General features: G+C 46.9%; 2 protein-coding genes across 3 annotated transcripts in view; one reads left to right on the top strand and one right to left on the bottom strand.

Annotated features, from left to right (window-relative positions):
- The window catches only part of PFKFB1 (6-phosphofructo-2-kinase/fructose-2,6-biphosphatase 1), a 52,872-nt gene extending 48,823 nt beyond the window's left edge, over positions 1-4,049 (bottom strand). Inside the window, exon 1 of one of the 2 annotated variants that reach the window (XM_012471764.3) lies at positions 3,595-4,049. In XM_012471764.3, coding sequence (XP_012327187.1) covers positions 3,595-3,622 — 28 coding nt within the window. In that variant the 5' untranslated portion in view covers positions 3,623-4,049. The remainder of the gene's footprint in view (positions 1-3,594) is intronic. The other variant, XM_012471765.2, reaches the window with a different exon arrangement.
- Positions 4,050-5,283: 1,234 nt separating this feature from the next.
- Positions 5,284-14,053, top strand: APEX2 (apurinic/apyrimidinic endodeoxyribonuclease 2). The gene is made up of 6 exons (XM_012471761.3): positions 5,284-5,760; positions 6,728-6,811; positions 7,433-7,613; positions 8,147-8,293; positions 8,982-9,051; positions 12,791-14,053. Exons 1-6 carry the CDS (start codon positions 5,604-5,606, stop codon positions 13,706-13,708), a joined length of 1,557 nt encoding a protein of 518 aa, XP_012327184.1. The 5' UTR covers positions 5,284-5,603; the 3' UTR covers positions 13,709-14,053.
- Positions 14,054-15,415: the final 1,362 nt, after the last annotated feature.

The raw sequence follows: 15,415 nt of genomic DNA, 5'->3' as shown, positions 1-15,415 counted from the left end.
TAAACTGACACCTTTGGAAGAGTGCAGCCATTGCCTGGGGCTGGGGGTGGGGGAATGGTAAACTCTGCCCACATGGCTGCTAGCCACCATCAGATGCCCCAAGGAGAATAACATTGGCATCATGAACCGATAGAAAATTTCGCTAAAGTTCCTCATGCCAAGCCATTGGGATGGAGACTTAAGAGGGTGGAGGTTGCAGCAGGGAGCAGAGAGCAATGGCCTCAAAGTAGGACAAGTCCATAGGCCAGAGCCATCCAGCCCAGATGACCTGCCCTCACTTGCCCTCTCTCCCCCTTCCCTGACCCGTTGTTTTGAGGCTTTTATGTGTAGAACTCATAGAACTGCACTGCTTTCCTGGACAACGTCCAAGTATGCTCTTACTTCACTCTTTTGCAACCTTCCCACCCCCAATGAACCTCCAACGATTGGCTACGAGGAAGCTCAACTTTCTTCCACTGAGCTGGGCTACACAAGGGCAATCTCCTGGGGACAGAAATTTCCAATCCCTGCCCTCAAATGCTCTCAGCCCCACTTTGCCTTTTAAGAAGTTCCCTAAAATACATTTGCAAGCCTTAGTCTACACAAGGGTCAGATTCCCTCCAGTTGTTGTGTATAAATCATACCAAATTTTTAATACATTCCAGAGCCCACCTATCTAAATGAATCAACTGAGACAGCAGATCATAATGGTTAAGAGCAATAGGCTCTGAAGCCATATTACTTGAGTGGAATCCTACCTCTGCCCCTTGTTGGCTATGAGACAATGAGCAAAAGACTAAACTTTTCAGTGCTTTAGTTTTCTTATCTGAAACATGGGAATGATACGAGTGCCTACCTTCCTTAATATTGTTGAAGATTCAATGTGTTAAAAAATGTAAAGCAATCTGAGAAATGTTAAAAATATATTATCTAACACTGTTACTCCCTTTGGGAGGTAAATGATTAGACACCTCTCTGACTAATCTGAAACTTCTAATGTAATGCTGACCATACAGAAAACCCTCAGTTAAGGAAACTTACAAAATTATGGCAAAGGCTTAATATTATAATACACAAAGAGCTCCTGAAAATCAATTAAAAGGATGAATCAATTTTACTCTTTTGGTTTTGTGTAAAGAATTGTGAGATCATTTCATCTCACCCTCTCAGTTAAGAAAACAGAGATCTAGAAATATTTTCCTAAGCTCATGTAGTACAACAGTGACCAAGTCAGGAATAGAACACTGGAGACCTAATTTCTCCCAGGCCAGTGCTTTTCTTTAATTAATCAAATGAGCCTGATCTAAGAATGTGGTCTTACAGGTTAGCTCAGAACCTCTAGAGTCCCAGAACTAAACTTTGTAAGAGGTACAACTCTCTTAATTCTAATAAATTTCCTAACTGGTATAAATCTGTTAATATTAATAATCTTAATTATAACCCTTTCCCTGTATGTTTTCCATTGTCCACAAAGCAACAACATACCCCTTATCTTATTTGATCCTTACAAACATCCTCATTAACCTTACAGGGAAACTGAGGTCTGGGGAGGGGAAAGGGCATGTTCAAGGTAATCTAGCTGGTCACATGAATGCCTCTTCTATGATTACAATTTTGTCCTAATGATTACAATTTTGTCCTCATGACCCTGCCAACAGGCAGAAGGATAATTTTAGCAGCAGGAAATCTGAGATAGGAAGCTGGCAGGCTTTTGACAACGTTTGAAAGGGTAAACCTGGGGTCCAGGTTCAAAAACCAAATTTAAAATTGCCTGGAATTAGCTATGAGATTCCTCACTACTGTTACCAATTCTGATCCCAGAAGCAGGAGACCAAAACAAGCTTTATGGAAAGACCTCAGCTTGACACTCAAGACTTCTTAATCAAGCTTCGGCCTACCTGTCCAGCCATGTCTCTCCTTAGATCTCCATGCTTAAACTGCACTGGCTGACTCACTGGGTTCTAAAATACACCGTGTATTTTCCTGTTTCTTGGCCTTTGCTCAGCCTGAAATGCCATCTTTCTCCTTCTATTCCCAACAAAATCTGACTCACTTTCTAAGGTCTTGTTCGATGTTCACTTCCTCTGGGAAGTGACCCCTGTATCCTTGGGACATGCTTTGTCTTTGGTTCTTATATTGCTTACATGCTCCTATCTGAGCAAGTATCCACCAGTATTTTCCTGGTCTGCTTCCCCACTAGACTATGAACTCCTTGAGGATGGAGACTGGATCTCAGTGATCTGTAATTTGTGTTTCCAGGGGCCAACTCAGGCCTTGGCACAGAGGACAGAGGAGATACTTGCTCGTGTTTGTGCAGTCTACATCTCCTTGCCTAGATGAGATGAACTTGTGGACAAGTAATCCTAGTTCAACAAGGTAAATAATGTAACAGAGAGCTGTGCAGGGAATTGGATGGGAGAACTAACTTGGTCTGAGGTAGGAGGTGGCATTTGGAAAAGTTTTTCTACATTGAATGGGACAGAAACAAATAAACAAATGAAGTCCTCTCTGAAAAGGGCCAATGGACTTGTGGCAGAGAAAGGGTTCAGTCAGGACCAGATTCTCATTCAAGACCAAGCTCTGACCTGCAGCTCTTGGTCTAAAATTCTAAAATGAGGCTATCTCTAGGGAAGAAAAGATTATAATGTGATTTCCCAAGGCCCACAGATCCTGACCCCATGCCCCTCCCAAAGCATAGGGCATGTATATGGGGGGAGAATCCCATGTAAACCAGCATATGACAATGCTGATAGGTAATATAATCATGAATGGGGTCTCCCTATTGGTAGCTCTCAGACTGTTTGGGTATGAATGCATTTGTGGAGAGTGAAGGTATGAGGGGTGATCGACCACACGCTTACAAGCTAGGTGCATGTATTTGAGTGTTGAGCCTTCTGTGGCAGTAGCCTAGGATCCCCCTCCTTCTCAGCCACTGTCCTGGCCCACCATCTCTCCACTATTTTCAGCCTCATGCCTGGACCCCAAACCTCACTGAATCCTAGTCCTAGAAGTAGCTCTCCACAGACCACAGTCGCACAGGCAGAAAAGGAGCTGGAGGGTTTTGGGTGGTATTGCTTGTGGAGCCTATAGAAAAAACAAGATCACTACTCCTAGACAGAGCGAGGAAGTCCTGAAATATCTCCAAAGAGCTTTGGTTTCTGTCCTTCCACCCTTTTTGATTGTGACAGCCCTCTGAGAAGAGTTGGCTGGAGACTTTGATTTCCATTTTACTGAGGAAGCTACTGATGCCCAGAGAAGCTAGAGAACTTGTTCAAAGCACCACAGCAAATCAACCCTACTTTATACACCAGTGGAGAGGCAAGAGATATAATCTCAATCACTCAGTTCATTCAAAACCAGACTAGACCAAGTTACAGAGACTTTCAAAGGTGCTAGGAAATTGCCCTGGGGACCAGTGTCCCACAAAGGCCAGAATGGATTTTTAAAAATATACAGATAGATAAATAGATTACATATAATATTTTCCCTCACTTTCCCATGCCCTTTAATGCACATGCCAACCAACTACCTATGCAAAGAAAACTTTCCAGAGAGCCTGAAGAATGGATGTGGATTTGTGTAACTCCTGCCTACTTTCCCTTCTTTTTCACTTACCTTTTCTTCTAGAGGTTTTTTCTTCCATCGCTAATTATCCAACACTGGGTTCTCTTGCATTTACAGACCCCCAAGGCAGGTCCAGTGGGTGGCATCAAAGAGGAAGCCTGGAGGTATTCGTTGGTTCCCTGAGAAGGCTGAGGATGTACCCTTGTTAAGTGGGGGGTGTACGTGCTCTGTTGAAATATCAGCTGTTGTAGTTGCCAAAGAAGTTCCTGAGCCACCCGAAGACTTTTCTCTTCAGTCCAACCATGTGTTCACCTTGCCCCAAAGGTCAGAACTAATATTAACAAGCCACTGCAGAATGGGGAAATTAAAACCAGCTATGGAGACAGGCAAGTTCTGGATTTCACTGGGGTTGAGTTTCAGTTGGGTCTTCAGTGTAAATGGGCACAATCCCTTACTGGAAAGCAATCTGGCAATATGAAGCAAGAGAATAAAAATGTTCATTTCCTTTGTCCTAGTTATTGCACTCCTGGGACTCAATCCTGAGTCAATAACCCCTAAAGCATGAAAAAGCTCAGGACATACAAATTTTTATTTTATTCATAGAGCTATTTTCTGATAGCAACAACTGGTAACCTGTAAGTCCTCCAGGAGGAAAAGCAGTTTACTGGATCTTTGCTGTAAGCATTGAGGATGATGGCTCTAAGACTGAAATTCTGGGGAAAAAATAATTGTGCTGCAATTCTGGGTGAGGAACCTAAAGATGTATCGTTATGCTTTTCCCTGGACATTGGGCATATCCATTACTTCTATTTTTTGTGCTCTCAAAACCAAGCCATGAACCTGTTGATGCTCTTGTTATTGTCCTTTGTTCATTCATTCACCTGACAAATGTCTATTGCTTCCTAATACATGCTGTGTCCAGTATTAGGGGATGGGGCTAACAAGATGAACCAGACATAGTCATTGCTCTCAAGCTGCTGGCAGTCTAGTAGCAGCAGAAATAGAAGTCACTGATAGCTGTTCATTGTAAGTCCTGTGACAGAATGACATACGGTGCTGTGGGGCCCCAGAGGAAAAGTCTTAACTGGGGAGGTGTGTGGTCAGTAAAAACACTCAGAAAAGTAATCCTTGAGCTAATTAAGACAGGGTTTGAATCTTGACTCTACTACTTCAGTGTAAGAAAGAGTGAATGTGAGAATGAAGTGAATTCACTCGACGTCTCTAACTTAGCCTCAATGCCCCGAACTGGGTTGTCCTGAGAATGAAATAACATATACAGAAGAGTCATGGATGCATCCGGAGACAATGCTGCTCACGAGCTTACATTTCCTGGGCCTTGATTTCACTTATCTGGGAAACAGAACCAAGAGTATGTTTCTGGCTACATCCTTCAGAATGTTAGGCTGGCCAAGACAAATAAAGGCAGGCTTGAGACAGCCTCCTCCTCCTCCTCCACCCCTTTGGCCCAATAAAGCCAAAGGCCCTCCTCCTAAGTCTTATCTCAGTGGAGCAACTCTTACTGCTCCCTCCTCCAACCATGAACTTCCCCTTGCCCCGCCCAATGCGAGCACAAAGCACCACCTACTCCTGGGGCGCAAGCGCTGCAGCCTTCGGCGTACTTAGGTGGGCGGTTCGGCGTACTTAGGTGGGCGGTCCGCCGCACTGAGGGCGGGGCTTTGGCTACTTCGCGGTTCCGCTCAGGGTTCCGTCGCTTAAAAAGTGGCAAAATCCCGTTTGTAAGTAACCGGAAGCACCAAGTGGACTTCTCAGTAGAGGGAAAACGCACTGAGACTCAGGAGTCCGAGCGGGAGGAGCAGGAGCCCAACTAGAAACTCCTCTCGTCATTCATTACCCCTAGGCTTCCGCTCTGCTTCCTTCAGCGTCCGCCATTTCCTCCTCCTGCCAATGAGAGCTAAGGAAGTTGAAGCCCCGCCCCAGTGCGTCAGACGCTTTTGTGGCACGCACGAGAACGCCTGCGCAAACGCGCGCGGGAGGCGGGCCCGGCCAACTTCCGAACAGCAAGCAGTTCGCCCGCGCGCGGGCTGTCCCGGCCCGTTAAGATGTTGCGTGTGGTGAGCTGGAACATCAATGGGATTCGGAGACCCCTGCAAGGGGTGGCAAATCAGGAACCCAACAACTGTGCCGCCGTGGCCGTGGGGCGCATTTTGGACGAGCTGGATGCCGATATCGTCTGTCTCCAGGAGACCAAAGTGACCAGTGAGCGCTCTCAATTCCAGGATCCCTACATACTTTTTCTTTTTCACGAACTTTTGCCTTCTGCTCCGTGTAATTTTACTTTCCCAGTTTGCTATTCTTAAGAGTCCTGCCCTCAGACCCAGATCCTTCCCCCTTAAACGCCCATTTCCCACCCTAGCTAGATCCCCTAATTGTACTCCATCTCCTGTCTTCAGCAAACTTTAGCTCCTCCTCCAAACCCCGTATCTAGTCAGATTCCCACTCATTCTCCGGCCCCAAATTCAGTCCCCTGAATTTCCTCCTTCCGTAAGCTGTCCATCTCCCCGCCACCCAGTCACACCCCCCAATTCTTCATCCTTGCCCCAAGCTCAGATCCTCTAATTCCCACCCCATCTTTGACCCCAGCTCAGTCTTTGTAATTTCCTCCTTTTCACGCCTCTACCTCAGAACCCCAATACCCCTTATCTAGCCCCATCTTTTTTCACCAGCTGAAAGCCCCTAATTCCCACCTCATTTCCCACCCCAAGCTTAGATGTCCTCTTATTTCTTCTCCCTATTATCTTCCTCAGAATCCCCTAATTTCTTTTCCCTCCATCCCCAGTGCAGATCCCCTAATTCCCTCTCTCTTACCTGCCACCCTTAGCTCAGATGCCCACTTTCCTCTCTCATATGTCCGTCCCCACCTCCAGCTCCCTCCCATCGTCCAGACCCTCAGGCTTAGGTCTGATTCTTTTCCCCTCCCACCTAATTCTCAAGCTCCATTTCACAGTCTCTAACCCTCCTCCTACCTTTCTGATTCTCATATCAGTTTCCTCTCTGGCTTTTCCCATCTTTCTAGCTCCTCTAATCAAAGATAGTTCATTTCCTTCACCCCCAACTCTGGCTCTGATATGTGCAAAGAATTTGCCTACAACTGTAATTCCAGGCCTTTGTGTTTCGTGCATACTAGTTTTACTTCTGACTTAATCTTACATTTTTTTTCCCCCAGGGGATGCACTGACAGAACCCCTGGCGATCGTTGAGGGTTATAACTCCTATTTCAGCTTCAGCCGCAACCGTAGTGGCTATTCTGGTAAATGGGGCCTTCTGTGGACTTTAGTGATAGTGGCAGGTAGGGGAAGAGGGTTTCCAATATTTGATGAGAGGGTAATAAGAAATTTAGACATTTAGTTTACAGAGCTAAAGCTGCATAATAGTAAGTTACGTGGAATATAATTTTTATGTATAAAATTATCCTACTGGACCTCAGAAGTACAGTAGTAGTGTGGTACTTAATTGTGTGAACTGTGAAGCCGGATGGCCTGGGTTTGAATCATGGCTCATTTCCTAGCTGTGTACCCTCTGGCAAGTTACTTTACCTCTTGGTGCCTCAGGTTCCTCAGCTAGAAAATGAGGATAATATTTACCTTCTAGGGCTGTTACAAGGATTAAAGAATTAATCCATGTGATAATAGCTAATACTTCTTGAGCACTCACCATGTATCAATGTAAAAAACTTAGAACATTAGCCGTTATTATCCTATGGCTTTTTTGGATGCAGGAAGTGAGACTCCAGGGTTTGAGTAAGGTTGCCCAAGAGCCACACATTGTGAAGATGACTTAGGTAACCTGTGTGGGGACAGTTGGAGTGGGACAGGCTGTACAACAGGCTATTGGCTGCCAGGTCTGCTCAGAGTACCCTATCTGTTCCCAGGTGTAGCCACCTTCTGTAAGGACAGCGCTACCCCACTGGCTGCTGAAGAAGGCCTGAGTGGCCTATTTGCCACCCAGAATGGGGATGTGGGTTGCTACGGAAACATGGATGAGTTTACCCAAGAGGAACTCCGGGCTCTGGATAGTGAGGGCCGGGCCCTCCTCACACAGCACAAGATCCGGTAATAGCTCATATCTCCCTGCTACTGAGCACTGCTGGTGCGACTTTTTGAGTGTGAAGATTCTAAGGCTTGCCTTATAAGCATACATGCACCGTGGAGAAGTTCCCAAATTTGCCTTTCCTTGTTTAGTCCTGGCTGGGCTGCTCACTATGTGACCCTGGCAAATTATGTTCCCCTCTGAGGCTTGAGTTCTATCTCCGCAGTCGGGGGCTGGCCAGGCGATCCAGCTCTCACTACCACAGACACCTCAAAAGCAATTTAGTGCTGAACTCTCTGCCCCATGTTGCTCTCTTTTTGGGTGTTCTGTCTTTGTGAATAGCAGCACCATCACCTAGTTGTCATCCTTAGATGTCCCTCTCCCTGCATTACCAATAGTCAGTTCCCAAGTCCCGTGCATGCCAGCTCATTTGTGTCTCTTTAACCCATTTCTTTTCCATCCCAGACAGTCACTAAATGGAAGCCATGTGGTATGGGGAAGGGACAGGAGGGGAGGTTTGAAACTGACTCCTTTTGGGGGTTTTTCTTTTCTCCAGCACATGGGAAGGAAAGGAGAGGACCTTGACCCTAATCAACGTGTACTGCCCCCACGCAGACCCTGGGAGGCCTGAGCGGCTGGTCTTTAAGATGCGTTTCTATCGCTTGCTGCAAATCCGAGCAGAAGCCCTCCTGGCGGCAGGCAGGTACTGCAAGCCTGGGCAGCAAGGCTTCCTTGAGTTCGTCCTGAGTACCCAGCCCTGTGTCAAGCTCCATTGAAAGGGATATGGACCCTTTGTCTCTGAATTCTTTCACAGCATAGTTGCAGACCCCAGTATGCCCACCAGAATAGGCTCTGCTCAAAAGAAACATGGGTTTTGTACTCTGAGCACTTAGTCAGGCTCCTGCTCTTGCTCATTGTGAGCCCTAGGGCTAGTCTTGTCTCTATTTTCTCTTTCGTCAAATGAATATATGAATCTCTACCCGACAGAATAGTTTTAAGGGTGAAATGAGATGACAATGGTAAAGTGCCTAGGAGCAAAGGAAAGTCTTGTTCCAAGGAAGGACAGGAAAGTGAGGGTGGGTTAGAGCAATCAAGGAGAGGTGGTATCTGAGTTCAGCTTTGAAGGACAAGAAAAATGCCCATTAGGTACTGATCAGTGAGGCAGTTGTGTCAAACGGAACACTGTGACCTTTGAAGATCAGAGTTGGGTTGGTCAGATGTGAAAGGCAGGAAGGTTGTGGTAAGATTGGATAGGTCGGCTGCTATGAGTAGCTGTTGGCTAGGAAGCCTCAATACGGGAGGTGGCCTGTCTGAGCTCTTGGGCCCAGGAAAAAGTATATGGGCCAGGACTGCTGCACCCCTTTCTAACAATCCCACATTATGTTTTTCAGCCATGTGATCATTCTGGGTGACCTGAATACAGCCCACCGCCCCATTGACCACTGGGATTCAGTCAACCTGGTAAGGCTCCCTCTAGGTGCCTGGCCCCACTCCTGACTGATTTTGTTTGTCCAGCCAACCAACACTGGGTTTTTGGCCCAGGCACAGCTTCCTTTATGGGAAAGTAGAGCTTGGTTTGCAATACTATTCTTATAGTACTGAGGATTGGTCATTCATTCAGTAGACAATACTGACTCTGACTATGGCCTGGCCCTGAGCCCCATACTGAGGACTCAGGAGTCAGATCCAGCTCTTGGTTCCTAGGAACTCTCAGCATGGTGGTGGGCTACAGACACATGGCTAGCAGGTTATAGGATGGTATTCTCAGAGCAGAGGCACAGATGGAATCCCAGAAAACTACGGGAGTTCAGAGATGGGATTCCTAGGTGAGCTCAGACATCAGGACAGGCAGCTGAAAATGGCTGAATCTTAAAAGATGAGTAGAACAGAACTTTGAGGTAGCAAAGCATTCTAGCGTGGGCAGAGGTTTCAAGGTGAGAATTTGCATTGTGTGTATGGGGAACCACAAGTCCCTTTCTTGTTAGTAACATGGGAAGGGAGGTGTGTGGTGGAAGATGGGGCTGAAGAGTTTTTGGGGAGTCAGATTTCAAGGACTGTGAATTCCACAAAGCCTTGGTCATTTCCTTAATACACTGTGTTTCTTGCTTGTGAGCTTTCAATACCTCTCTGTTACTTCTGTGATGCAGAGAAAATATGGAGGCCTAGTATTCAAGGCTCTTGGTCTGTGACCTGTCTCTATTTCCACCTTCAGTGTCCCTACACATTTTGTCCTCTTTAGACAGGTTGTTGCCTTTCTGCCTGTTGCAAAAGCTATTCTCATTCTGGCTTTTCTCACTGTGCCCTGAATTGGTGGACATGATCCCCTTTCTGTCTTTTTGTTACATGAATCTCTTATCTCTAAGTCCCCCTAGGCCCATGGTTTTCAACCCATAACTGCATATTACAACAAAAATATCAATATCTTAGCACTACTCCAGACCAGTGAACTCAGTACTCTTGGGTGTGGGGCCAGAGTAGTGGCATGTTCTGAAAACCCCCAGTGTGACTTTATTGTGCAGCCAGGCTTGAGAACCACTGCCCTAGGATCTACAAGCCAGCTCTCATCTTGGCTTGCCTCATGTCTCATGATGGGGGATCAGTGATTCCTGCTGGCACAGTCCCACTCAGCACTGAGCTTGGCCCAGAGAAGGGGCCATGGGAATATTCCTTGATTAATTTGCAGAAGAGCTACATAAATGTAGATATGGCTCCCAGCTGGGAAAATGAACAGAAGTGAGAGAATGGTGGTGGAGGTGTGGTGGGGAGCAGAGAGAATGCTACAAAGTGCGAGCCTTCAGTTCCTCCCTGCCTCTTTCCTCTTATGCATTCATTCAGTGTGTGCTTTCAGATTCCCGTGATAGCATCATACACCTTTATGCCTTCTCTACTTAGTCCGGAGCTATTTTAGATCTCACAAGTATGTGTACCTCCTTCATTTTCTCCTTCAGAAAAAGAGAACTGATAGTGTCAGCTCAGATGACGTACACAGTCTTTCCAAAATAGCAGAACATGTCCACTTGCCACCAGCCTTGCTCTTTTACTCTTGTCATTTCTCTAAATGGCAGCATCATCCCCTTGGTTGCTTCAACTTAAAGCCTGGGAATTGTGCTAGTATCGTCTTTCTTTCTTACCCCACTTCCCACATTCAGTCAGTCGGCGAGTACTGTTAATCTAGCTGCAAATCATCTCATAATTTCATGCTTCTGTCTCCTCTGGCAGCCACCCTAGTCCAAGTGACCGTCAGTCATCTTGCTTGTGTGACTATGGCAGACATTTCCTGCTGGTATTCTGGTCCCAAGTCTGGTCTTTACTCAAGTCTTTTGGATACGCAGCACGCTCCCTCCACAGGCCCAGCACAGAGACTGTTCTTAAAGTTAAGAGCACCCTCCACCTAGGTTACTCTTGCTCAGCCTCCACACCTCAGCTCCAGATCACTTCTTGAAAGGAAACCTCCTTGGTCCCCAGGAATAAATCAGGTTCCGACTTTGTCCCTGGCATCATGCTTGACACATAATAGGTATTCCATGAAGGTTTGTTGCATTGAATGACTGGGTGGGTAGGTGGATTGAATGGATGGACTAATGGATGATGGATTGGGGATCAGAGCCTAAGGAAGTATTCAGACCTGGATCCTTGCAGGTCCTCAGCTCAGGAGGTAGGGATGGTCATTGAGGGCTTTGACACACCAGATAAGCCAAATAGTGCCAGAGGGTTTAAAAGAAGAAGCTGACAGTCTTCCTATCTGTTAACCCTAGCCCTACTTCATAGAGGCAACCACTTGTTTTTGTATTTATTTAAAAATTTTTTTGCATTTATTTAATTTTTTAAATTATACTTTGAGTTCTGGGGTACATGTGCAGATCTTGCAGGATTGTTACATAGGTATACACATGCCATGGTGGTTTGCTGCCTCCATCCCTCCATCACCTACTTTAGATATTTCTTCCAATGTTATCCCTCCCCAATCTCCCCACCCTCTGCTATTCCTCCTCTAGCCCCCTACCTCCCAACAGACCCCAGTGTGTCATGTTCCCCTCCCTGTGTCCATGTGTTCTTGTTATTCAGCACCTGCCTATGAGTGAGACCATGTGGTGTTTGGTTTTCTGTTCTTGTGTTAGTTTGCTGAGAATGATGATTTCCAGATTCATCCAAATCCCTGCAAAGGACATGAACACATCCTTTTTTATGGCTGCCTAGTATTCCATGGTGTATATGTGCCACATTTTCTTTATCCAGTCTATCATAGATGGGCATTTGGGTTGGTTCCAGGTCTTTGCTATTGTAAACAGTGCTGCAGTAATACATGTGCATGTGTCTTTATAATAGAACAATTTATAATCCTTTGGGTATATACCTAGTAATGGGATTGCTGGGTCAAATGGAATTTCTATTTCTAGGTCCTTGAGAAATTGCCACACTGTCTTCCACAATGGTTGAACTAATTTATACTCCCACCAACAGTGTAAAAGTGTTCCTATTTCTCCACATCCTCTCCAGCATCTGTTGTCTCCAGATTTTTTAATGATCGCCATTCTAACTGGCGTGAGATGGTATCTCAATGTGGTTTTGATTTGCATTTCTCTAATGACCAGTGATGATGAGCATTTTTTCATGTTTGTTGGCTGCATGAATGTCTTCTTTTGAAAAGTGTCTGTTCATATCCTTCGTCCACTTTTTGATGTTTTTTTTTTTCTTGTAAATGTGTTTTAGTTCTTTGTAGATTCTGGATGTTGCCCCCTTGTCAGATGGGTGGCTTGCAAAAATTTTTTCCCATTCTGTTGGTGAGGCAACCACTTTTAACTTCTTGTTTTCCATTCTTTTGAAAAGCAGTTCTGGGAATTGCTTTGATTAAACAAACTTTCAGATTTGCCCTTGACGGACCAATGCAAGATAAATTCAGGCTCGTGTAGAGGGAAAAATAAGCATGGGCTTTTAAATAGGATGAAAATCAGAATCCCAGCTCTGCCAATTCCGGAGGTCAGGAGTTCCCAACCAGCCTAACATGGTGAAACCCTGTCTCTACTAAATACAAAAAATTAGCTGGGCATGGTGGCGCATGCGTATAACCTTAAGCAGTAGTCGTCTTGGGACAACCAAATTTTCTTATTTGCAAAATGCAGCAGTTAGTCTAAGTCCCTTCCAGTTCTAGGTATCTAGTTCTGTCTCTCTCTTTTCCAACTCCCTTTCCCCCCTCGCCTAGGAATGCTTTGAAGAGGACCCAGGGCGCAAGTGGTTGGACGGCTTGCTCAGTAACTTGGGGTGCCAGTCTGCCTCTCATGTAGGGCCCTTCATCGATAGCTACCGCTGCTTCCAACCAAAGCAGGAGGGAGCCTTCACCTGTTGGTCGGCAGTCACAGGCGCCCGCCATTTCAACTATGGCTCCCGGATTGATTATGTGCTGGGGGACAGGACCCTGGTCATAGACACCTTTCAGGCCTCTTTCCTGCTGCCTGAGGTGATGGGCTCTGACCACTGCCCTGTGGGTGCAGTCTTGAGTGTGTCCTCTGTGCCTGCAAAACAGTGCCCACCTCTGTGCACCCGCTTCCTCCCTGAGTTTGCAGGCACCCAGCTCAAGATCCTTCGCTTCCTAGTTCCTCTCGAACAAGGTCCTGTGTTGGAGCAGTCGGCACCACAGCATAACAGTCAAACCCGGGTACAGACATGCCAAAACAAAGCCCGCGTGCGCTCAACCAGGCCTCGGCCCAGTCAGCTTGGCTCTAGCAGAGGCCAGAAAAACCTGAAGAGCTACTTTCAGCCCTCCCCTAGCTGTCCCCAAGCCTCTCCTGACATAGAGCTGCCTAGCCTGCCACTGATGAGCGCCCTCATGACCCCAAAGACTTCAGAAGAGGAGGCAGTGGCCAAAGTGGTGAAGGGGCAGGCCAAGGCTTCAGAAGCCAAAGATGAGAAGGAAGTACGGACCTCATTCTGGAAGTCTTTGCTGGCGGGGCCCTTGCACATACCCCTCTGTGGGGGCCACAGGGAGCCATGTGTGATGCGTACTGTGAAGAAGCCAGGACCCAACCTGGGCCGCCGCTTCTACATGTGTGCCAGGCCCCGGGGTCCTCCTAATGACCCCTCCTCCCGCTGCAACTTCTTCCTCTGGAGCAGGCCCAGCTGAACCAGTGGAGGCCTGGGGATGTTTGGCATGATCACCCCTGCATCTGATCTGAGGCCAGCTCTCCTTCCTCTCAGCTGCCTCCTACTTCTCCCCCAAAGTCTCCTACCCTTCTCTTGCTCCTCTAATCCCTCTCATCCTCTTTCTCCTTCTTGCCTAGCTCCTTGTTGGTGAGCTTCTTATGCCTTACTCCTCTGACCCAGTCCCCTACACCACTTACCACCTTCCTGTCCAAAGTACATGAGCACTAGCTGCCCTGGGAAGTTGTGTGAGTTTAAATCACTTCTGTCCTTGCTGGGAAATGTATTTGTGCATAAATAAAGTCTGTGTATTTGTTTCAGGGTTGCACATTGAGTGGACATTGTGGATGTGCTCCGTAAAGTTGAGTCAAAGAAGCTATCTCAGTACTGGGTTTGGCAGCTGGCTGTAGCCCAGTGATACAATTCCCACGGAAAGCGGGGGTAGGGGTGGGAGGGGAAGGAGGAGGGAGGAGGGGGGAGCAGTACTCACCAGAAAGGTTCTCTGTTCAATTGTAGGAGTTTCCTGTACTGCTTAGGTTAAATCAGCAAGGGAGGTGGGCTGTGTAGCCTTAAACCAGAGCTTTCCAATTAGTGTGCCCCACAGCTGCCACAGTGGGTTACAGGGTTGAAAGAAATAGGGTCCTCAGCCCTCAGTTGCCAGGCAGGGCCTGGGATCACACAAGTCTCAGGGAAGATGGCCTCCTCAGCAAGTAATATCATTCGTGTACCTAAGTGTGCCATGGAAATATTTCCTGTATGCCTTGACCTTGAAAGTAAGAGCATTGCTTTGAACACAGTACTTGCTCTAGCCAAGCCTCTTCTTACCTTTGAAAATGGGACTGGTAGGCTGGGCGAGGTGGTGCGTGCCTATTATCCCAGCACTTTGGGAGGCCGAGGTGGGCGGATCACCTGAGGTCAGGAGTTCGCGACCAGCCTGACTAACATGGTGAAACCCTGTCTCTACTAAATACAAAAAAATTAGCTGGGCATGGTGGTGCATGCCTCTAGTCCAAGCAGGAGAATCACTTGTACTTGGGAGGCAGAGGTTGCAGTGAGCCAAGATTGTGCCATTGCACTCTAGCCTGGGCAACAAGAGTGAAACTTCATCTCTTTTTTTTTTTTTTTTTGAGACGGAGTTTTGCTCTTGTTACCCAGGCTGGAGTGCAATGGTGCGATCTCGGCTCACCGCAACCTCCATCTCCTGGGTTCAGGCAATTCTCCTGCCTCAGCCTCCTGAGTAGCTGGGATTACAGGCACGCGCCATCATGCCCAGCTAAGTTTTTTCTTTTTTTGTATTTTTAGTAGAGACGGGGTTTCACCATGTTGACCAGGATGGTCTCGATCTCTTGACCTTGTGATCCACCCGCCTCGGCCTCCCAAAGTGCTGGGATTACAGGTGTGAGCCACCGCGCCTGGCACTTCATCTCAAAAAAGAAAAAAGAAAGGAAAAGAAAATGGGACTGGTGAATCCTGTTCTGTGAGATGCTGTGGGAGGGAGAAAGGATAATGGATTGAGGAAGACTTCCATATCCCCTTTTGGAAAATACCTCCTTGGTTTTGGGGAACCACTCCTTTCTAGGGAATTTGGTTAGGGCTGCCTCATCTCCTGGCTTTAGGGGCTACCTTGGGCCCAGAATTCCAGGGCCCAGATTACTAGTGAAGAGTCAATCTCTGGATTTTTTATTGAAAC

The sequence above is a fragment of the Aotus nancymaae genome, unplaced genomic scaffold (genome assembly GCF_030222135.1).
Source record: "Aotus nancymaae isolate 86718 unplaced genomic scaffold, 86718_ANA_hifiasm-v0.15.2.pri h1tg000058l, whole genome shotgun sequence".
Classification (NCBI taxonomy): Eukaryota; Metazoa; Chordata; class Mammalia; order Primates; family Aotidae; genus Aotus; species Aotus nancymaae.
This window is presented reverse-complemented; position numbering and strand designations above follow the sequence as displayed.

Bases quoted from the DNA above. Each gene is read 5' to 3' on its own strand.
- APEX2 (XM_012471761.3), top strand. From the start codon at position 5,604: ATGTTGCGTGTGGTGAGCTGGAACATCAATGGGATTCGGAGACCCCTG. The intron at 5,761-6,727 runs GTGAGCGCTCTC...TTTTTCCCCCAG, and splicing joins CCAGGAGACCAAAGTGACCA to GGGATGCACTGACAGAACCC. The intron at 6,812-7,432 runs GTAAATGGGGCC...ATCTGTTCCCAG, and splicing joins CAACCGTAGTGGCTATTCTG to GTGTAGCCACCTTCTGTAAG.